At 41.2% G+C, this 23,171-nt stretch overlaps 2 protein-coding genes across 5 annotated transcripts; both read left to right on the top strand.

The window, feature by feature from the left end:
- Positions 1 to 43: 43 nt before the first annotated feature.
- On the top strand, positions 44 to 1,325 carry ACYP1 (acylphosphatase 1). 2 transcript variants are annotated; one of them, XM_064460408.1, is made up of 2 exons: positions 44 to 179; positions 602 to 1,325. In XM_064460408.1, exons 1-2 carry the CDS (start codon positions 129 to 131, stop codon positions 815 to 817), a joined length of 267 nt encoding a protein of 88 aa, XP_064316478.1. In that variant the 5' UTR covers positions 44 to 128; the 3' UTR covers positions 818 to 1,325. The 2 variants fall into 2 exon arrangements, with proteins under 2 accessions (XP_064316478.1, XP_064316477.1); XM_064460407.1 differs by having other exon boundaries at positions 55 to 212.
- A 235-nt stretch (positions 1,326 to 1,560) lies between these two features.
- On the top strand, positions 1,561 to 22,574 carry MLH3 (mutL homolog 3). 3 transcript variants are annotated; one of them, XM_064460400.1, is made up of 13 exons: positions 1,561 to 1,668; positions 2,529 to 5,893; positions 9,397 to 9,495; positions 10,149 to 10,219; positions 11,219 to 11,323; positions 13,396 to 13,468; positions 14,115 to 14,186; positions 15,206 to 15,314; positions 18,358 to 18,517; positions 19,706 to 19,729; positions 19,934 to 20,015; positions 21,271 to 21,422; positions 22,087 to 22,574. In XM_064460400.1, exons 2-13 carry the CDS (start codon positions 2,602 to 2,604, stop codon positions 22,156 to 22,158), a joined length of 4,311 nt encoding a protein of 1,436 aa, XP_064316470.1. In that variant the 5' UTR covers positions 1,561 to 1,668; positions 2,529 to 2,601; the 3' UTR covers positions 22,159 to 22,574. The 3 variants fall into 3 exon arrangements, with proteins under 3 accessions (XP_064316470.1, XP_064316471.1, XP_064316472.1); XM_064460402.1 differs by lacking the exon at positions 1,561 to 1,668 and having other exon boundaries at positions 2,688 to 2,760; positions 3,171 to 5,893; XM_064460401.1 differs by lacking the exon at positions 9,397 to 9,495.
- The last annotated feature ends 597 nt before the right edge of the window (positions 22,575 to 23,171 follow it).

Genomic DNA, 23,171 nt, shown 5'->3' with positions numbered 1-23,171 from the left:
ACAGGGGCGGGTGAAGCCACGCCCCCCGGAGCGCGGCGTGGGGCACCGCGCAGGCGTAGAGCGGTGTGCGGTGGTGGCGGCGGCAGCGGCAGAAGAGGTAGGAGGACGGGGTGACGGTCAGTGCCGCCATGGCGGAGGACGAGGGCCTGGTTTCTGTGGACTACGAGGTGTCCGGCAAGGTGCAGGGCGTTTTCTTCCGCAAGTACACCCAGGTGCGAGGTGGGGAGGGGACAGGACGGGACGGGCGGCCTGTCCGCTGGGGTGCGCGGGGCCCTCTGTCAGCGCTGCTGGGGCAGCCCCTGGGGGCACCTCGGTGGGGCTGGGCTACGGCATCGGCCTGGGCTCTGGCTACTTCGGAAGCGGGGCTGTCGTCCCTCAGTGCTGCCTTATGTAAGCACGGCTGAAAAAGCCCCAGTTTTGAACGTAAAAGAATATAACGAGTGTTCGGATGAATTGTGTGCTGCTTTCCTGCTGCCTCAGCCTTAGGAGCCTCCGTGGTGCTCTGCGTCTTATCTATAGAAATGACTCCTATACGTGAACGCCATTCTGAGGTTCTCTTACCGTTCAGCTTAATCTCATTTTGCTCACGTTGTCTCCTCAGGGGGAGGCTAAGAGGCTGGGGCTCGTTGGTTGGGTCCAAAACACCAGCCATGGCACCGTACAAGGGCAAATTCAGGGTCCGGTGGCCAGGGTGCGGGAGCTGCAGGAATGGCTCAGGAAGGTTGGGAGCCCCCAGTCCCGCATCAGCCGAGCCGAGTTCAGCAATGAGAAGAAAATTGCAGCGCTGGAGCACAAGGACTTCCAGATCTTGAAATGACTTTGTCCAGGAAGAAGCAAAAGCTGGAGTGTGAGCTGCCCTCACGAAACATTTCCCCCTTTCCCTGTTTGTTCAGTCAGCCAATGTTCAGCTCTAGAGAACTTTATTTTATTATATTTCTAATTTATTGGTTTGTTGGACTGTTAGCCTAATGCTCAGTCTTTCACAAAGCTTTGGCAGGTAGGGGTGTGGTGTGTATTAAAGGGGCTGTTTCAGGACACGGCCTCTTTATTCCTGAACGCGTGTACAGAATGGGGCTTGAGTAGTTGTATGTGAGTAAAATTTGTAATTTGTGTGGCATTGTGCTCACCTGAAGGAAGTCACAGACTCAATGCTGATACTAAATATTGCTAAAAATGTTATTTCTGTGCTCTAAATGCATCATAAACAATTTATTTTGTTCCAGAACTTTATTTTTTCTGTATTCAGCGCTCTGAATGTCTCAGAAACAATTAATTTTGTTGGAGAACTTTTTTTTTTTCTGTAGAATAAAACTGCTTGGAGCTTCTTGCATGGAACAGAGGTTGTTGTAGGGGGTTAGAGCGGCCTGGGCCCCCGAGCGTGGTCCTGTCGCCGGTCCCCGCTCCCGCGGGGCGGCCTGTCGCCGGGAGCAGCCCTGGTGCCGCCCTGAGGGCCAAGCCCCGAGGCAGGCGCCCGTCCCGCAGCCGCCTCTCGCCCTGCTTCACCCCTCCGCGCTGGGCCCGGCCCGGGGCGAGAACTACGGCTCCCGGCATGCGCCGGGGGGGGCGTCCCAGGCTCCTTCCCGCCGCTGCGCATGCGCCCTATGCTCTCGCCGTCCGCCGTTATCCTCCCCCCGGGCCCGCGTGCGGGGGGCTCGGCAGCCCGCGACGGTTAGTCTCGCGCCGCGGCCGGTGTGTGGCCGGTGGGGTGAGGGCGGTGAGGGGCGCCGGGCGCCTGTCCTGTCAGCATCCCTCCCCGTCCCGGCGGGGGCCTGCCCGCCCCCGGGCCCTGCTTCTCTCGTCAGCCGGCTGGGGCTGGGGCTGGGAGAGGGGAGCCCGTGGTGGGGAGCCGGGGCGCCGATCCGGGCTGCCCCCCTCCGCCCCCGAGCCCTGTCAGGCAGCGGGGCACGGCGCCCCCAGGGAGGGCGGTTAGTGCTAGCTCACGGGGAGCTCGGCCGAACCCCCCTCGAATGCCGGTGAGAAACCGGTGGTCATTGGGGACAGGACAGTGGGTTCTCCTTCACACAAACAGCTGAGTGTCCCGCGCCCGTTCCCAAGGCCGCTCTGTTCCTTTCTCGGACGAATTACAGCAGATGCTCTTCGGCCAGAAGGAGGCATTGTGAATTTATGTGAGGAAACTGAGCTAAACCCGAGAGGAAAGCAGCTCTGTGCGTCCTTCTCGGTGATACTTTCGATATAATTTCGATACAAATGGAAGAAGCAGCCTTTTGCTTGCAGGTCATTTGAGTTTAGGCTTATCACGGTTGGAGTTTGGTTTAGGTATATTAAGTGTGAGAATCGCATATGTTGTTAGTAAGGAGCGTAGACTCAGATTCTGGCCGTTTACCCTGAAGGCACCAACAACATGTAGTCAAAGCCTGAGCAGGAAAGTAATCACAGAAAAAGCCTCTTAATGCCAGGAAAACTAACAAAAGTATGTTTATGAGGGTGAATGCAATAAATGAAAGGTTTTTTTCAGGCCTCTAATTTGTTTTTTTTTATTTATTTTATTTTCCTCTCTCTCCACCCAGGGAGTTGCTTTAAGGAACATGGAGGAGCGAGCTCCCTGCAGTTTCTTGAGTTTCTCATCTATCTGATTTTGACATGATCAAATGTTTGGTGGAAGATGTGCGAGCCAGGCTGCGTTCTGGAATGACTATCAACTCACTGGGCCAGTGTGTTGAGGAGCTTGTCCTCAACAGCATTGATGCCAAAGCAACATGCGTAGCTGTCAGGGTGGATTTGGAAGCTTTTAAGATCCAGGTGGTGGACAACGGCCCTGGGATGGGGAGGGAGGACTTAAATGCAATGGGAAAGCGGTACTTTACTAGCAAGTGCAGCTCAGTGGCAGACCTGGAGAACCTGACATTCTATGGCTTTAGAGGGGAGGCTGTAGCAAGTATAGCCAACCTGGCCAGCATAGTGGAAGTTTCATCTAAGACCAGCAGGACAGCAAAAACGTTTGTGAAACTGTTTCACAATGGGCAGGCACTGGAAGTCTTTGAAGCTGAATTGAGCAGACCAAGTGGTGGAACTACAGTGACTGTGTGTAATCTGTTCCACCAGTTACCGGTGAGGAGAAAGTGTATGGATCCTGTGCTGGAATTTGAGAGAGTGAGACAGAAAGTAGAGGCCATTTCGCTGATGCATCCCTCTGTTTCACTTTCTTTAAGGAATGACGCTTCTTGTTCTCTGGTGCTTCAGCTCCCTAAGACAAGAGATGTGAATTCTCGGTTTTGTCAAATTTATGGACTGGGCAGATCGCAGAAGTTACGAGAAATAAATCATAAGTTTGGGGGGTTTGAGCTAAGCGGTTATATCAGTATTGAAGGACATTACAACAAGAACATGCAGTTCTTGTATGTGAATAGAAGGCTTGTTTTAAAGACAAGATTACATAAACTAATTGATTTTTTATTAAGAAGAGAAAGTGTAATTTGCAAGGCAAAAAGCGGCCCTACGAGCAGACAGGCTAGTACAAGTCCTGGTCACCACCGTTGTGGCCCAGAGTTGCACGGGATCTTTGTTCTCAATGTGACCTGTGCATACAGTGACTATGATGTGTGTCTGGAACCTGCAAAAACTCTAATTGAGTTCCAGAACTGGGACATTCTTCTAACTTGCATAGAGGAAGGAGTGAAAACATTTTTGAAACGAGAACATTTATTTATTGAACCATGTAGTGAGGACATCAGAGAATTTAATGAAGATAATGACTTTTGTTTATATAACGCTCCAGTTCTGAAGCCCTCACTCTCTGACAAGAAGAGCATCCAAGACAGTTTTCAGAAAGCATGTGATGAAATTGTGGAATCCTATGAAATGTGTAACTTGCAATCAAAAGATGTCAAAAGGAAATCCGTGACTAGGAAAAAATCTTCAAATCTTATAGAGTCAAACAAAAATCTACAGGAAGCTGAAGTCGCCCCAAATCAGAAGACTGCTGAACCATCTGATCTGTGTAGAAACAACAAAGTGGAGATTCCACTGCCCAGCAAAGATGGTACAGCTTCTGATTTCATTATATCAAATATCTCAGAGCAGGAGCTGAAGGACATCAGCAGTTCCCAAAAAGCATCTGATGCTCATCTGAAACCCTCAGAAAATCTTCATTCCTCTTTTAGTGGAGGGGCCAGATTGGAAAAAAGAAACACAGATATTTGTGGTGACCTGCAGCATTTTGCAGGGAATTGCATAAAAGATGTGGGAAGCCAGCAAGGCAAAGGAGTGCAAAAACCCAGTACGGTCCATATCTTAAATAATGGTGGTGTTCAGTCGCCGCCTGAGAGAAAAGACCCTACTGAAATAGCAATGGAACCGGAAACTGTCTCTGGAAGTTCATTGATGAGACTGTGTGATGCAAGAAGAGGAGACAGGGAAACAGCTGAAGTGGTAGATGACACTGGAAGAGGGGCTGTTAGTTCAATACCTTTAAAACGGTGCTCTGCAGGCCTCATAACATGTGTTAGGCAAAATGAGCCCCCCCATGCATATGAAGAAACAGAAACAAACCTTGCATTAAATGTGCAGTGTAGACCTGGCCCTGTCAGTGCCAAGGATATTTTTGGCCACAAAGTGAATTTTCCGATTCAGTCTTTAAATGCTAAGGATATTTCCTGTAATACAAATAAAGAATATATACCTCCTTACACCAGAGAAGTATGCATGGCTGATGGTAATGAGTGGTTAGAGAGCAAAACTTTGTCAAATCAGGTGAGTGAGGGGATAGCTATGCCTACTGTCACCAGTAAAAGACTTTATGAGACATCAAATGTTACAGAATTGCCTCTGGCAACTTCTTCAGGTATTCCTCACAATGAAGTTATAAAAAGCACTAAAAGACAAATCACTGTGCCAAGATCTGAGCCCTCTAAGAAGCTGAGCTTGTCCACACAGCTGGGTTCGTTAGAAAAGTTCAGGAGATATTATGGGAGAATCAAGTGTACGCAACCAACGCCGTTGTCAGAGCAGAGTGAGTTTGGTCTCCCGGTTTTTAATGCACAAGCTAAATGTGACTTTTCAAAGAATGAGAATGACAACCATGGTAGTGTGAGCACTTGTGAAACTCCAACTTTGGAAGATCCCAATGCTAATAACAGTAGCCAAGATTTTGGTTCTTTGGAAGAGACTTCATTCTGCAGTGGAGAAACTTCACGGGACAAACAAGCCCTTTGTCAGAGTCCTTTGACATTGTCTGATTACTCCCAGATTAGTAAAGAAAATGCAAGTTGTAAAAGATTTCCAGGATCATTATCATCCAAACTGTCCAGAATGAAGCGTGACCACAAAGAAGTAGAACTTGGTGTACAATTCCAAACAGATTCAAGTAGAAAAGAGGACTACTGTATAGATCCTGAATCTTCAGATAATTATTTTTTTTTCAATTCTCATCAAACATATAAATCCTCAGTGGAAGAAATGAGGGAATGCAATTACAGCATTTCTAAGGGGGATGCATGCTCACAATCAGACAGTACGAGAGCAGGGTCTATGAAAAGCACTGTCAGCCCATCACCATTCAGCAGCATAGAAGGGGAGTACATAGTCTCTTCAAGCAGTGTTTTATGTGCTAAAAAGGATTGTACTAACATAATCTGTAAAGATAAAAGTACATTAGCTAAATCCTCAGAACAAGATTTGAAAGATACTGAGGTTCCCCTTATGACTTTCCCAAGTAAGTTAGAGTTCTCTGCAGATACCACCAGCACAGGCGATCCCAGGAATTATTTGTGTTGTTCTGACTGGCTGCAAGATTTTGATGTTTCTTCGGGTAAGACAATATACATCAATAAAGCGACTGGACTGAGCACCTACCGCACTCCTCCTACCGAAGGATTTCAAGCTGCATGCGTTCAAGATATAACAACCATGGCTGTGAATGTTGTCTCAGAGAATGGTAAGAGGGGTGGTGGTGGTTGTTGTACAAGTGGGATGAGGAAAACTGTTTGTGTTCTGCTAGGTGCATAAAATATCCTGCTGACAGCACCCAACAGTTTATACTGAAATATCCACTGCCTTATTGTGATAGCTGTATGAACAGGAAAGTGTTGGAGACTATGGAGACAGTAACACACTGACATGCAAGATATTAAGATGGTTTCTAATAAGACAGTCAAAAGAAATGTCAATACCTTGTCAATTAACAGGCAGCTGCCTGCACATCATGACATTTACCGAGATCACAGTTATATATAATTGCTGTCATATATAAAGAGAGGGACACACTTTAAAGTAAGCATACTGGAAAAATTTTGTGGTATTTAACATTTTGTCCTAACTGCACACAAAATTTAAGTCAACCCTTGAAAAATTAACCAAAATCTGACTTTTTCAATGAGAATGTGTGGCCTCCTGCCTGCAGATTTTGGAAGGCTGTTCCTTCATACATAGCTTTGTAGATGTTGTACAGCATTGTTGCTGTTTTGATGATGGAGCTTTTCCAGGGGTGACAGGACACTACATCATTGTGTTGGTTTTTCAGCAATATGGTGTTCATGAGCCTTCATTGATCTGTCAGATTTGGCTTTCTGTGTCTCCCTGGTCTGGCTCGGCAGAATAGCGTCTTCAATAATTTTCCCTTCCATGTGTGTATCTTTGTTCAAAGTTGTTAGTCAGTCTGTCTATAGGCAGGTTTTATGAGCAAAGATGCAGCCTTTCGTCACATAGACCATATTTTCTTCTGTATAATTTGTTTCAAAAAAGTAGTTTGTACTTCTTTCTAGATAGTTCTCTTGTGAAATATTTGTCTAATCAATCATGATAGCCTCTGGTTTGTTCCATTTCTGTCTGTTACTTCCTCCTTTATCACCAGTTGTAGAAACACTGGTACAATAGGTGGTTTGGTTTTTAAGCTGTTCCCTTTAAGTACAATAATCGATGCCAATAATTCTTAGTATCTGTTGTGTTCCACTGAAGTAGATTTGTGACAAGGAGAAGAACATCTGTTTTTATTAGGTAAAATTACCTGCAAGCACAAATGTATGCTCCTTCACTAACACTTTTAATTTCTGTGGTTTTCAAATTTCGGTTGCCCACAGTGCTGTTTCATAGCCAGCCAAAGCACTGAGATGTGGAGCTTGACCTTCTATCCAAAATGTTGGTTAGGCCATTCATGTTTATGAAGAGAATACCTCACATACCCTTATGCTTTCAGATTATGTGTAGTCCATAGTTTTTGGAGACGTATATTGTGTTGCATCTTTTTCCCTCCAATGACTTTGTTCTTTACTAGCCTTATTGTTGGTGTTACTCTCTGTCATATCAGTGGTGCCACTCTTTCTTAACTCCATCAGTGGTGTTATTCTTTGGTGAGATGTCTGCTGTAGCTTTTTTGCTTTTCTTAGGTTGCAGGTCAGACCTCCCAAACCTTCACAAGGTGTTTGGACTCTTAGACCCTTAGGTTTTCAAAGCTCAACAATCATGTTCTTTCACACGTTTTTCAAGCAAAGGATATTAATTCTTTTTAGTCAGAGGAATAAACATTACTGTGTCCTAACACAGCATTCATATCTCTTGATGTTAAGCACTGTTTTGGACTGCTGTTAAGACCCAGGGATGGAATAATTTCTTCACTTGCTATGTACGCTTTCATTTTGCTTTTTAGAGTAGTGTCAGTAACCCCATGGTGTTGACTTAGAATTTCATAACCCCATGATTTATTAAGAACAGCATCTCATACAAAAATTTAGGGAAATTACATGGGTTGGTGGCTGGTGGAAGGAGGCAAGAGTAATCCATATCCTCTTTTCCATGACAGCAGTGGCCATCTGTTCCTTTTTCCAGTCACATGCCATGTGCACAACAGAAATGCTAGATTTTGTAGGTTAGACTCAGGCGTCTTTGTACCAATTAAGCCGATTGCTGCAGGAAATTTTATCAAGCTTCATTTCACCACCGGATGCCTTTTTGAATAAGCTTGTGCTATGCATTTGTAGAAGGTTAATATCCCAGTTCAACTCTGTCTTTGTTGTTATACCAGCTACATTTGCATTTTTTGTTACTTTTATTACATTATTGACTGATATGTCATTACACCACTATATTTTAATGATCTAATTGAGGCAGCTGAAAATGAATACACAAGTATGGTAATTGTATGTGGTTTGCACATATAAAGTAGATACATTATTACCCTCAGCACCTTTTCTGATGTCACTTGTCAGAATCTCTGTCAGCTCTGAATTCTCACTGGCCTTTGGGCAGGAAAATCCTAGCTTTATGAAAAATGTATGTCCGGAACAAGGATTTTCCCTGCAGCAAGAAGCAGGAAAATGAATCTTTATTTATGATTCTATGTAGAAAATACTGGACTTCTGTTCACGTAGATGATAGATGCTTCTGTGAACTTGAGGGGTAATATCTTTCAATAATACTAGCTATAAAAGTTCTCTCAAAGCCTGAATTAGGTAGAGTTCTTCAGGTTGTTACAGTTTACCAGGAACCATGTCAGCCCATCTTGACTTCTATTCTGTGTTTTGTGACAGTCGGATGCTGAGTTACTCTCCCATGATGGGCAGCCAGTTTGGATTCTTGAAAGGATTCTCAGTCCCCAGGGTAGGACCATCACTGGTCCTTACTGGAATGGAGCCAACTGTCAGGAGTCTACAGACTGGCCTAGGATCTCCTAGAGCCTTTTCGTATGGAGCTTATCAGCATGCAGCTGGTTTTCTTTGGCGTCATCACTCTGCCACTTTTCCTGAATGCACACCCTTAATTTCTTAGCCGAAAGGAACTTTATTAATTTATTATTATTTCACAAAGAATAGGAGTCTGAATTGTACCAAAGGAAGGGTGAAATGTTTACCACTGTGCTGGAAATCTGAGCCACTTTTCTTAATAATCTCGATAACAGTGCTGGTTTGTAATATCATTAAATCATTTTTGGGTGGGTAGAAACATGTTGTTAGGCTTACTCCGATATCTCATGTGGTCTCACTGATTTGTAGTTTTCAGTTTTACAAGTTCCTGATAACTATCAAGTATCAATAGGAGTGGTGATAGATTGGCAGTTTTGCCACACCTTAGCAGGGAGGTCAAAAGTTGATATCTGGCAGGCTTTACTATATGCCTTCTCTTTCCTATGGGGATAATGCTTCTGATTGCGCTAATTCTGGAAATAATTCTTATGTGATTAAAACAGTAGCCAATTTTTAAGAAGGATGGTCTTGCAGAAGCCATGATAATATTTTAAAATATATCCCCTGATGCAAGTGTGTCTAATAACAGTATATATGTAAAAAACCGACAGTTATTTCTCAATGTTAGATTGCAAGATCTGTGGGATACTCTAATTTGTACAGAGCTAAGCACATGCTTGTTTATAAGAATATAATGCTTGTATAGCATTTTGTAGTTTTGCATGCCGTTGAATCTGCAGCAGTAAATTTATATTGTGTTTAGGGATTCAGTTGAGGTGCCATCCCTTTAGAAGTGAGATTGTGCTACCCTTCCTCCCTAGACCTCGAAAAGAGAAGACTCTAGCAAGCCGGGATCTGAGAGGTAGGGCCAGCTTTCCAGGACACAGTGTTCTGTGGTAAACAAAAAAAGCCAAAATTGTCCCAGATGTCCCAACAGGAACCCAGAATTACTCAAGGTCTGTTAACAATGGGAGCATGTGAGTCATCTCAAATCTAGAACTGGGAAAAAAAAATCTCTTAGGGTTGAAGGCAGGTTAGGGGATACTTATTTACAGGATGAAATACCCAGTTCTTTGTTGAATTATGTCAGTAGTTTAAAGAATAATTACCTACTCCCTTCTTTGTACTTGTTCCAACCTTGGAATATGAGAAATAGCTTCAATCCTCACAATTTTTTTTGCGGTGGAAAGGATTGAATCATCTTTTTGGTATGTGGCTTTGTCCAGAGGGAGTGGGTAGCTAAACAGGTCGTTCTTACACACACACACACACCCCGCCACCCCTCCATTTCCAGGCCCTGTTGAACTGTGCATGTTTAGGATTCAAAGCTGCAGTGTCCTTCCTAGTTAAAGCAGACAACAGAGAAGTCCAGTTTCATGTTCCATCTTTTATTTGTATATTCTCCCCTTTCTATGATGGGAAAAATAATAATACTTATGTGAGGTACAGGTACCCAGTGCCCCTTCTGTTGGCAGATGGTGGTAGTCCCTGTATTATCTATGTGTTCCTTCCTAGATGCTGAAGGGGAGTCTCTCCAGTCACTGCTTTCAGAATGGGATAATCCTGTTTTTGTTCCCTGCCCAGAGGTAAGTATTATCTCACATCTTATGCTAAAGTAGGAGTCAGTTTAACCTTATGTTATTTTCTGACATGGGGACCAAAATTGCAAATACTGTAACTATTGCATGTAAGTTATTCAGCGATATGTTAGACTACAGACCTGGGAGTTATGTGTGTTTATAGACTGTTGATATGTATATCATTGTTGTGGATTTATTCAAAGTCAGAGAAGCAGGTGTCAGGCTAAACTTCTGCCTTACATAATTTCAAAAGCAAAACATTATTGTAAGCTGTCTTTTCCTCTACAAAGATAGTAATCTTAAAAGTTAAAGGATGGCAAAATTGTAATACAGTGTCTGCCCTCTTTGTGGACAGAGTTAAATAACCCAGCTTTCTTCTCTGGATGCGATGGGTCTTAAGAGTGTATTCTACTATACTTGTTTTTATAGCCTAGCAGTATTATAGGATGTGAGAGGGAAACAATGTTGGAGCTTTTAGAAAAACTTCCTGTATTGTCATGTGGTAGCATTATCTCTAATCATCATGTTGTGTGTGTGTAAGCATATGTACGTAACCATTTCCACCTGCAAACAATAGAGATGGAATAGCAAACCACCTGTTGGTGAGTTTCTGAAAAGGAACAGTAGTTCTGTTCAGTTGTTGCGGTGTCGTGTACTCTGACTCATTTCAGGGTAATACAACTTTTGTAATGCAATGCACTGAGAGCTCATGCAGGCTGATAAATAACTTCAAGTTTTCTGATACGTACTTGAAATAAGCTGAATGCATTGAAGTTAGCAGGTAATATCCAGATGGGAAAGTATATGAGGCTTTCTGGATCGCTGGATGGTATCTTTAGCTAGTGCTATTCTTGTGTAGAAAGCTTGGTTTGTAAAGCTTAACAGTTTGTCAAACTGTTACTTCCAGTTTTTCGTAAAGGTGGTTTGTTGGGGTTATTTTTTGTGTGTTTGCATTTTTTGCCATATCCTTTGTAGCCTGCTTGATCTGTATTTCTGTTTTTACAGATTGCTGTTGATGTGACCAGCAGTCAGGCTGACAATCTGGCTGTGAAAATTCACAATATCTTGTATCCTTATCGTTTCACCAAAGATATGGTTCATTCAATGCAGGTACAATATGATCTGTTACTCATTTTATCCCCAAATTCCCACTCAGCTGATGGGATTTGCTGATGTTTCTGCCTGGTGGGAAAGAGGTATCCAGGGAAATAGTTTATATCCCTAGTTTTCACAAGCACAAACAGAATTCTTGGTTGTTGTGTGACAGCAGCAGACACGTATGTCCTGGCACACGTATGTTCTGGCAGATCTTAGTATCATCTCATGGTTAATCAGCTATCTGCAAGTGACTCAAATTCCTTGACTATATGGTTAAACTGAGAGGCAGGCCTGTTACTGCTGCCTAGAAACACTGTTAACTAAACGATATTTCAATGGGAAATTTTTTATATTTATTGTAGGTATTTTCTTAGTTTGTATTCCTCTGAAATATGTGTCCTGTATCTTCCATTTTTATTTACCTTAGAAACTTAATTCTTCAGCAGAGTGGTTTCAAAGGCAAATCTCAGATTTCATGGAAAGACTTGAAATTTCAGTTTAAGATTTATGTCTGTTCTGGAAAGTGATTCTTAAAAAATGGCATTACGGAATCAAGTTTAACTGGTTTAGTGCTTCTTGATCAAATGTTTTGAATGTTAGCTTAAAAGCTAATGTAAATGTATGGCTTCAGCTTACATTCTTTGATGGTTTGCCTGGATAGAAATGCCAAAGTGAATTCTCTCCCTCTTTTGCTTCCCAAGGGCAAAAGGCTTACAGGCCCAGTTAGCATTATTCCCATGCAATCAGGTTGCTGGCTTTGAGACTGCAGATTCTGACTGTGTTGGGCATGGTAGTGTTGATCTCCAGGGTGGACAAGGATCCAAGTGATTCCCTGATGTTGTGTGTGCAAGAATAACAGGAGTAAATAAAGTTATTACAGTAAATAGATCATGTTTCAAAAAGACAGGAGAGTAAAGCTGGAAAATGGAAGGCAGCATTTTTCTGTTAATACCTCATAATAAGAACTGTTCTTTAAAACTTAATGAGTGGTTCTGTGATTCAGACTTAACCTGTGTAATGTTTTCCTTTCTATGTTTTGAATAACGTAAAGCTAGAAGTTACTACTTCCCATCTCTGAAGAAGCTAAATACTGCCTTCTGTACCCTGTAGCTTTTGAGAATCTCTGTAGAAAAGACAGAAGTACAAAATGTTGCATCGTGCCACAGGAAAAGAATAAAAAGTATCATTAATGTCTTGCATCCCTGCAAAGAAATAGGATCATACATTCCTTTTTACCTAGCAGATCAACAATGCACATGTGAGACAGAGAATGCTGGGTGAGCTCTATCTATGTGACTTGGGGAGAAATTTCTCCCTAACAACATATCTGTTAATTTGAATCTAGCAATGAGATACTGAAAGCATTGTGCATCCCTGCTCAGTATTCCCTGTAGCTCTGGATGATTTCTGGTGCTTGACGGGAAGGTGGAATCAAGTCACAGAGGCAAATTCTACATCAGAAAATGAGGGGAAAAAATGCTTCCTGGCCCCTTCAGATGATCAGCACAAGTTGCTAAACACAGGGCAGGTTAAAAAAGGTTGTTTACGTTCTCTTGTGGTGATAGCAGCGAATCAAATACCCAGAGTCGCTGTGCACAGGTTTAATTTCCAAGTCAAGGAGGCTTCTACGTGAGCATTTAATCCATTCTGTAAATTTTCAGCTCCACCTTAGAACAATTAGAGCTCTTTCCCGGATGAGTCTCTCTGAAAAAATTGATCTAGAATTATTTTCTTGGATATTTTGAAACTTTCTGTTAGTTGCAGGCTAAACTGTTTCATGACTGATTTATGGTCATTTGACCTTCTGCCAATATTGTCTTTTAGCTTAAACAATTGCTGCCTTTTCCATGTTTAGTCCCCCACTGTATTTATAAAGAATAATTATATACCTTCTCAGTCTCTATTTTGCTAGGCCAAATTCTTTAAACCTTTGGGACTGTAAAAGATGTGGTTTCCACTCCCCTAATCATCCTACTGGCTATTTGTTGTGCTTGATCCATTTTGAATGTTGTCATCTTTCGTTTACCTTCATTTTTAAAAAATAATTTTACCACCAGGTAATGATTTTTCTGAGTATCTTACAGGTTCTTCAACAAGTCGACAATAAATTTATCGCTTGTTTAATCAACACTAGGAATGAAATGGACAAAAAGGCAGGTAAGAGTGGTTATTAACATGAAGTTGAGGTGGCTGTCAAGTGTGGTTAGACTGCAGAGGAAACACTGTCCTATTTGCATTCTCTTCTTGCCTTGGGATGATATTGTGAGTAGAGGAAAATGTTAGTCTTGCTTGAAATTTCCTGGATCTTCTTTATCTTTATTTTGGACGTTGTTGAATGTTCCTATTGCCTTCAGATTAGTGTTATAAAAATAGATTGTACTCAAATTACTAACATCTTTCAGTCTCTGTTCGCGGTGTCTGGACATATTCATTGTTGAAGCTTGCTGAAGCTGTACAAAAAAGGCATTCAAAACCAGTAGTTTTCATAACATTTTTAAAGACTCTATTAAACAGAACAGTTTGTGGGTAACCTCAGCTCTCGTTCTGAAGTCAGATAAAGATGTCAAGAGACGAGAGTTTCTGACTCAATCTAATTACCTTAATTTAAATGCCAATTTGGATCACTAAATTTCTGTTCCGTAGTGACTTTATGTTCTGCCAACATGGCCTCCTCCTCACTTTATTTCTGTAAAACTGGCTGATAGTCTAAATGTGGCCTCTAGAGAGTGGTCGTTCTTCCCAACCCGTGCAGTTGTCTGGTACAAAGTTGCCTATTTCTAGCCTCTTGTGGTTACATTTTTAGATGGAAACCTCTTGATTTTGGTGGACCAACATGCAGCTCATGAACGGATCCGCTTGGAGCAGCTTATTGCAGGTGAGGATTCAGACAGTCTTAGGAAGAAAGATAAAAGCTGCACAGAAAAGTACAAATGAGCTGTCCGAAAGGGAGAGCTTGCTGACTAACTTACCATAAGGATAAATCTGGGATGTATGGAACCAATCAGATATTCGTTTGTCATATTTATCCTGATCCCTAGGAGAGTGCAGACATTCAATATCTGTAGCAGTCATAGAATTGGCAGCTGAAAATTGTTACAGTGTTTCCAAAAATAGAAGATATACTCTCTACCCACAGAACTATCAAACTAAAATAGTCCTGACATAATGAAAGAGCAGGAAGACTGATAGGAAAAACAATGAAGAGGAAATAGAACAACATCAATAAGATTATGTGGTTATGCTGTGAAGAATAAGACACGGGATGCAGAGTAAAGAGCATAGTTCATTTGGTTCCTTTTTAGCTGAATACTGTGCTTTAAGCCTAAAACTTCCACAATCTGAAACTGTTTGCAAAGGGATAATGGTCTTCTCTGTAAGCTCATTAGCCATTGATTTCAGTGTTAAAAAGCACAATAGCCATTCATCAAGTACTTAAAAATCATTGACCTTCTCTTTCATCAATAAATATTGTGCAATTCCTGCAGAGAGGGTTCCAGGAACTCTCTGCTCCTTTTGGTCAGGTACTGAAAAAAGTTAAAGACTGAAGGGAGAAATGCTTAATGAATAGTACTGTAATGCCATTTATATCAGACTTTTCTGTGGAAAAATTGCTGTCTGTGAGTTGGACTAAATATATCAGTAGGTTTTTTTGCTATTCAGGGTGACTCTTTTTTGGAACTGGTGGGAAAAACCAAAGTGGCATTAACCAACCCTTCCCCAGAGGCTAGATGTCTGGTTTGTGACATTCCCAGTCCTCCACAAGTTTCAGGAGAAGGCATTCTGTGGTCACTTTTTAATCCAAACAGAGGATTACATGCCAAACCGTAGGGTCATTAAGGGTAATGCCTGCGTAAATATTCTAAGAAAGGATACTTCTCAACAATTCATTCACAGATTCCTATGAGAAGGAAGCTGCAGCCTGTGGTAAGAAGAAATTACTGTCCTCCTCCATCTCTCCTCCTTTGGAGATTGAAGTTACAGAAGAACAAAGAAGATTTCTACGGTTAGTAATGATGAATAGCTCTAAACTTCTGGGGACAGCTCTGTTGACCAGGAAGATCTCTACATATTGCTAGGTTACCATGAAGCTCAGGAAAGCAGCTGTTGATTCTTTCCTGGGCCGAGACCAATTGGCTCTATCTGTGCTGAGGAAAATAGGTGTGTTTCTCAGGCACGTCGTTACATCACCTCAGGACAAAACCCTGTGGTATGCCATCTCTGTGCCTCTGCAATGTACTGTGGTTTCCCTGGGGAAGTAAACCTTCATGTGTGGGCCGGGAGAATGCCAAAGCAGTCTCCAACAGATCCTGCTGTCTGCGTCTCAGGACTTGAGTGTGCACACTAGAGTGCAGTGCCCATAGCATCAAACTAGTCGCTGATTTAACAGGCACTGTTTGAGAAGAGCAGGATGGGGTATGGAAAGTTTGTATTGTGAATCCTTCAGAAATGCATTCTTTAATCCTAGATGCCTGCCAAGAGTAACTAATGAACACTGTTTCCCAAATGTTTCAGAATGGTGGCCCAGCTACTATTAGGGTATTTAACTTTTGTACTGCAAGAGTTTAGACACAGATCTGTTGTTGGACTATTGCAGACCTATTGGACTCTAGTCAAACTTTCTTCCCCCAAATCTCAGTCTGTCACCTGTCACATGCATTAGTGGTTTTTTTTTTCCCTGCATTGTTGTTCATTTTCAGGTGAAGTTCTAGCTAAACATTCACAGGACTACCTCATTAGTCTCAAACTGCTCTTTTTGTGATGCCAGTGGCAAACTTGACAGCTTTTAAATCACTCCTTGTTAAGATTATTGCCTATTACAGAGCTACACTTGTTTGGTGTGAAGACCGTTTTGGGTGTGTTCCAATCGTGACAGTACCACTGCTGTATCCACTTGGTAACTCTTTTGTGTAACAATGGCCAATACCAGAAATTCCAAAGTGTAAAGCACTATTATGTTCCACCTGCCTTAGGGAAAAATGTGAGAACATAACCCTTGCTGTTCATAGTTCAGTAATATTTCATGCCTTTGTTGTTCCCAGCTCTTAATAATGTTCTTGCTAACATCACGATATTTGTAATGTCTCATGTTAAATTTTGGATTATTTTTGCACTCATCTTTGTATGTCTTTTATTTCTGATATATCTACTTTTGAGACTGGATGGCCAAAATTTTTGCTATTTATGTAGAAGCCAAAAAAAGTGCAAATAGATCAAATTATTCCTGCTAATTTACATTTATTTGTCTTTGGGAGTGGTGGATTCAATTTCTCTGTCAATTTTTCATTATATACCTTCTTCATTCATCCTACTGATTTCATTCATCATTTTTCTACTTGTTTTAAGTTCTGATTGAGTTCAGTGTCATCTTTAGTCTTAGCTAACCTTAATAATTTTGTGTTTTCTACAAATTTGCCCTCTTGACCATGTCCCTTCTTTTCCACATCATTAATAAACAATTACAGAGTTACAGATCAAGTCATGTTGAACACTGACCAGCTGTTGCCAGCATACCTTGTTTCTGTAGTCTCTAAATCACGACAAATGTTATTTCTTTATCCATGACAACTTTTTGCATTTGCATTTCTAGCCACTTTTAAGAGACGGCATCCAAGGCTTTTTGAAAGCTCAAATAAATTCTGTGAGCTACTTTTCTTCATCAGGTATATCACAAACATACTACAAAAATCAGTAAGATAAAGTCAGAGAGGCATGGTTTTCTTTTAAGGACACTGGTTAAATTATTCAGCACAGTGGGATGCCAGCTGTGATTTTCAGTTATTACTTAATCCAGGAAGCTTACTGGTGCTTTTATTGTGTTGCTCTTTAATTTATCAGTATTTATCGGCAGTTCATCTCTTTACAATTACTCTGTGAGACTACCCTACTAAAAAGTTACGAATTAAAAGTACTATGTAAAAATCTAAATTCTGTTGTTATTGTTGCTGGCAAAGTATGACTGTATTCTGTAGTAAAGTTTGATGTGATAAATTGACTTCCCTAGAAGACCTTTCTCTTCACCTATGCTTGCTAATTAATAGTTCAGCTGGACCTCTGGTTCACCTGCAGCTTCGATTCTGCTATTTATCTACTAATCTTTGTAGTAATGCATTGTTCTGTTGACTCTCTTGGGCTTCCTTTTTTTTTCCCCCTAAAAAAAAAAAGAAGCAAGCCTGATTGTCTTCAATAGCTGCTTGGATTCTGTCATTTCACCACAATGGGCTTTTTCTGTCTTTCTCTGCTTTTGCTGAAGGCTATACATGTTGTCTTTTTTTGGATAGAATTACACAAGTCATCTCCATATGGAGGCTAACAATTGCATTATTCTCATGACTGATTTTAGTAAGTTTAGATTAACGTCTTTTTTGTTCAAAGAATCTCTTTTCTAAAATTGACCTTCATCATCTTTAAGTGAGTATTCCCTGAGTTAATAAAATCAACTATATGTTAAGTTCTTTTCATTTTGAAGAGAGGTTCTTATCTGACTGTGAAGTCCCATTTTTGTGTGTATTTTTCCATCCACAGGGTGACATATGTCAGATTAACTAGAGGTTGTTCTTTCCTGGGTTTTCTTTCCTTAATGGGGTATAAAGTTCATTAAATCAGCATAAATTTCTTACAATATTTTTTCCATCATAAGTGTTCGCTATTATGTGCCAATTGAAATAATGATTTTTCAGGTTAGGCTTAAAGGGAGTCTTTAGGCTGTGTAATTTCAATATTTGGAGTGTTTCTGTGTTGAACCAGACACCTCATGCATCTTCAGAAAGGATAGATTTATAAATTTAGACATAAAGCTTTTCTCCACATAATACAGGAACTCTTAGATCTTGTGGAACATGAAATATGCACAGTTGATTGGAGTGAAAAAACATGGCTGAATGTAGGCTGAAAGGGCAAAATTACTAGGTATCTCATGATGCATGGATTTTGAAATTGGAAGCTTTTCCAGGAAGAAACATATATGGGGACTACAGAAATATTTACATATGCTGTGGAGACATAGCTACTGTAGTTGATGTCTTATTTCTGGTGGTTTTTTTCCTCAGATGCTGCTACAAAAATTTGGAGGACTTGGGTCTTGAATTATCATTTCCTGAGACCAACAGCTCTTTGATTCTAGTGAGGAAAGTGCCACTGTGTTTTATAGAAAGAGAAGCCAACGAATTACGACGGAAAAGACAACCTGTCACTAAAAGCATTGTGGAGGTCAGTGGTGGTTATGGGTGAAATTGTGATCCTGATTCTTGTTCTGTGTTGATAGCCTGGGGTATTAGAGTATCTATGTTATGAGGGAGACAGTGAAGTCCCTTGGTGAATGTGGGTGCCATCCCTTTTAGTAGCTAAATAGTCCCACAACTGAAATCCCTGGACTATAACAGAAACGACAGGAGACTGTTCCAGGTTTGGACTAGTGGAGAGGCTAAGAAAAATAGTATATAGTGCAGGTGTTTCAACAGTTTACTTCTCATAAATGCTTGCATGAACAGTAAATGCTTGAGTCAACAGTAAAATGATTAATATTGCTGATACAGAAGAATTTTTGTAAGGATTTAAAGCTGTTTTCATGAAATGTCTACATTGGCAGTGCAGCTTTCTAAGAGCTGCAGTTCCAGATGTTCTGCAGTTTGAGGAAGAAATTGTCTGAACTGATTACTTGCAGTTTCCATTGCAAACAATTCTCCACAATCATAACTGCTGCAAGGACTGTAAAAATTATTTCTGGAGTACCATATTCAGCCACTAGGCTGAGCCATTGTGAATCAGCCCAGTCTTGATATGAAAAGAAGAAACAGAGAGGATGATTCATCTGATCAAATTTTCTTTTCCAACCTCACTGTAATCAGGAAAAACTCAAAATGCACTCTCCTGGTGTGATTTAGGAGCCAAGAGCACTAAAAGTGGTGGAGGAGGGGCTCATGACTGTGCCTCACAAGCACTCATTCATAGCTGACGCCTCAAGATCTCATGAGCATTTTGGCAAATCTGTTTTGCAGTCCTTTTTATTTTAATTAGGACTGGTAGCACCCATTCATGATTGATGACAAATTCATTGCATTTTAGGCTTCAGAAATGAAATCCACATGGACTATTTTGCAAAGAAGAAAGGGCAGCTATTCAAAGATACATGCATTCATTGCACTCTGAGGTATAGGAGTTCCATTATACCCATTCTACAGATAGGAAACTGATGCACAGAGAAACCAAGTGACTTCTAAAGTCTGAATAGATACTTGTGAGAGGTCAGGACTTGCACCTAGATCTTTCAGACTGCGGTCAGTGTAGTAGCAACAGCATAATTTTTCCTTGTTCTGGCAGTTAAACAGTAAATTGTACACAAATGTGGACAAAGCAGGATATGGGCAATGAACTGATGATATTTCCTTTTCCTTCCAGGAGCTTATGCAAGAACAAGTTGAGGTGAGTTGCCGTCTGCTTCTGAAGTTGACTATAATAATGCAAAGCTTACTGCATGAACCAAAGGGAGTGTGTTAAGCCTCAAATGAGAGAGGTGGGCTAGATAATCCACTGGCTTTGCCTCATTTTTAATTTCCTTTGTGTTACAGTTCTTCCTTTTTCTCATATTAAACAGAAAGTAAGATGATGTTCCCTTACTGTTTTTAGCTAGTGCAGACTACAGGAGGAGGAGCACGAGGGACACTGCCTCTGACAATGCTGAAGGTGTTAGCTTCCCAGGCCTGTCATGGTAGGGAAACTGTACTTTTCTTTCATTCTTTTTTTTTTTTTAAACCTTTCTGTTTCTACACAACATCCTCACTGGGAAGTGGTTTCAGAATATGTTTGCAGGAATTCCAGGATTAAACTGTGTGTTTCATAGGGATGAGGAGATAATGGTCTTCTCACAGACAGCTCTGTGAGGGACAAGCAATACTGCTCTGATTTATTTATGTATGGGCCTAATGTACCTTCCAACCCTCACATAAAACAGAGTACAGTTCTGAGATGCACTTATCTCTGTGGGCTCTAAACCATTCAAGTAGCAGCTCTGTGAAGGGGCAAGGGGAGGTGCTGGAATCTGCTTGAGAGCAAGCAGGAAAGAATACTTAGACACTCATCCCAAAAAGCGTTTTTCATTTCAGATAAGTGTCAAAAGTGCTAATTTAAGTGCACCTGTGACCTTTCAAGTGTTTTTCGAAGGAGGGCAGCAAGGATTTACATTTTCGAAGGGACTATGGCTTTCCAGCGTCTGAAAACGAGCAGACGTTACAAGTGTAGACTGCAGTAGCTCTAGCCTCTTCGGCAGTTCCTGTGCTGTATAGAGTATTAACAAGATTATGCTGAAGGGGTAAATGTGAACCAAAAGCATCTATTTTCATGGAGTGTCACTGTGTTCTACAAATGGCAGACAATATATGATTTTTCTTTAATATCTAAAAAAGTCCCATGACTGAAAGGCAGATTCCAGGTCATCTTGTGTGTCTGTGAAGGTGAACGATAGCAAACACCTCTGAAATAACTCCCTGATGTTCTGCTTGGATTTCCTCTGGATGCCATTAAGTGCTCATTTGTGAGAAAGGACTTAGCGGCAGGGCTAGCATCTAGTCTTAGAACTGGTGCCTGTCAGTGGCAGAACTGATATTAGCTGTCATCTTAGTTTAATACTTTTTGATTTGTGAACTGGTTCCGTCTTTAGCTGTAACACACACAAAAAAGAAAAGCAAAAACCAAAGCCCATTTGCACCTAATAATCTTACCATCCATCAGACTTGGGTTAGGTGAACATTTAGGCCATGGAAAGCTGATCCTTAAGCAGCAGGCTGGTTAATTGAGCTGAGCTCTAGGTCTGCCATACTGCAGCCTTTGGGCTGCCTTTGCAGCCTCCCAGCTAATCTTTGGGAGCTGCCTTGTTCTCTGTGAAAACCACAGCTGTGGAGGGAAGCCTGCTGTGTGGTTTGAATTCTCTTTAGCAGCGCGTACAAGAATTTGTATCTTTTTTTCAGGAGCTATTAAGTTTAATGAGCATTTGACTTCGGAGGAGAGCAGCAGGCTTATTGAAGCTTTGTCATCTTGCCAACTGCCCTTCCAGTGTGCTCATGGAAGACCCTCCATGATGCCTCTTGCAGATATAGACCATCTACAGCAGGAAAAGCAGGTACTGTGTGAAACACTGATATGCGTTTGATAATCCACACTCTGGATTATCAGAGGCATGTCATATATATGCGTGCAAGAACTAGAATGGGCCAGTTTGAAACCATCACCACTGGCTGTATCTTACTTGAATTTTTACTTAGCTGTTACCAATAAAATAAAACTTCAGAACATTAAACCTCTGTCCTGCAAACACTTTAGCCAGGATCTTACCATATTTCATTTGAATGGTCATACTGACTTGAATGGGGTCCACTAGTCCTTAAAGGTAAGCATATATTTAAAGTGCTCGCAGTTTTTAAGTGTAAAAATTGGAAAACATGTAAATTCTGATATTCTACTAGTGGTAACGATGCTAATTAAACAAAGACCTACTTCCTCAAATTTTAAGATGCTATAAAACGGGGAAATAAGCAAAGAAATAGCAGCATGTAGATTAATAAAATCATTACTCCTTCCCTTCTGCTATATACTATATTAAGTTACTATATTATATATAGTATATTGTATTAAGTTACAAAATTGGATTCTGTTGAAAGTCAGGTGGGTCTTTGAATTAGATATTAAAAAAATTGGGAATGACTGTACTAGGGCAAAGAGTATGGAGGCATTGAAGCTCGCTCACTTAGTTATGATTTAGTGCTTCTTAATTTTTCTCCCTCCAGCCCAAACCTAATTTGGCTAGACTGCGGAAGATGGCACGAGCATGGCACCTGTTTGGAAAAAAAAGACCCTAATTTTAAAAAGTTAAGACTGTAAGCTGCAACCACTAGAAGTATTGGTATGATCCAGGTCCTCTGTTGTTAGACAACACTACCCTGTGTGGAGCCAAGTTTCTGAGCCAGTGGGGTCACTGAAGGTCTGCTCCAAGTACTGACCTAAGAAGCAGAGGCCAACCAGGAGAACATGGCAGGAGGAGCCCACCCTCATACCCTGGAGAAGTGTCTTCAACGTTAAGGAACTACATTGTAAGCCTGGGCCTTATGTCAGTGCTTGACACTGAAGTTGCAGCCACTCACAGCTACTAAAGTGCTTTTTCTCTACAAGCACAGTATGATTCTGCATAATAGAGAAGAGACTTTTAATTAAATATATTTTATAGTGCTTTGAAAATGGGGAGGTATTTATTAATAAAATTAACACTGAACTCTTTCCTTGAGCTCATGGCAGCGGCTGGAATGAGGACCGACCAGATTCATAGTACACATAGACCAACTTAGGATCAAAAAACATTCTTTTTCTTTAACTAGGCAATGAATGACACACCCAGCTGTCTTCTCCAGCTCCCTGCAGTTTGTATTCTTGAGTCAGAGATTTCTAAATCCTAGCATAGCCCCATGTTCTCAGGGTACAGAAACTTAGCCCCACAGAAATACCTGAATAGCCCACAGCATTTTTTACAATAGGTAGACTTAGAGGTTCCAGTTATTCTGTGTCTCAGTCTAAGGTAGAGGAGTAGAGGTTATTTCAGAATGGTAAAAGATGACATCTTTATTTAATCAGAGGCGTATTGACATCTGCTGAATCAAAAGCAAAACAAGAGTGGAAACTACTTTCATTTGATGCCTTAACTGTGGTATGATGTATTGCCATACATTGGTAAACAGGACTAAGGAAATGTGATCTGACTGACCTGCAAGAGCCTGAGATTTCTAAGATGTTCCATGCTGCCCCTCACAAAAATCCAGAATTTCCTGAATGAGACAAGATATCTGCCCAAGAATAATAATTGCACTCAATTAGTACAGGA

Source organism: Phalacrocorax carbo, chromosome 9 (assembly GCF_963921805.1).
Source record: "Phalacrocorax carbo chromosome 9, bPhaCar2.1, whole genome shotgun sequence".
Taxonomy (NCBI): Eukaryota; Metazoa; Chordata; class Aves; order Suliformes; family Phalacrocoracidae; genus Phalacrocorax; species Phalacrocorax carbo.
The sequence above is the reverse complement of the archived record's forward strand: the minus strand, read 5'-3'. Positions and strand labels throughout refer to the sequence as shown.

What these genes read in the sequence shown, in the direction of transcription:
- MLH3 (XM_064460400.1), top strand. Translation starts at nt 2,602, where the DNA reads ATGATCAAATGTTTGGTGGAAGATGTGCGAGCCAGGCTGCGTTCTGGA. An exon ending in GAATGTTGTCTCAGAGAATG is followed by an intron (nt 5,894 to 9,396) that starts GTAAGAGGGGTG and finishes TATTGTGTTTAG; the next exon opens with GGATTCAGTTGAGGTGCCAT. An exon ending in AGCAAGCCGGGATCTGAGAG is followed by an intron (nt 9,496 to 10,148) that starts GTAGGGCCAGCT and finishes GTTCCTTCCTAG; the next exon opens with ATGCTGAAGGGGAGTCTCTC.
- ACYP1 (XM_064460407.1), top strand. Translation starts at nt 129, where the DNA reads ATGGCGGAGGACGAGGGCCTGGTTTCTGTGGACTACGAGGTGTCCGGC. An exon ending in TCTTCCGCAAGTACACCCAG is followed by an intron (nt 213 to 601) that starts GTGCGAGGTGGG and finishes TTGTCTCCTCAG; the next exon opens with GGGGAGGCTAAGAGGCTGGG.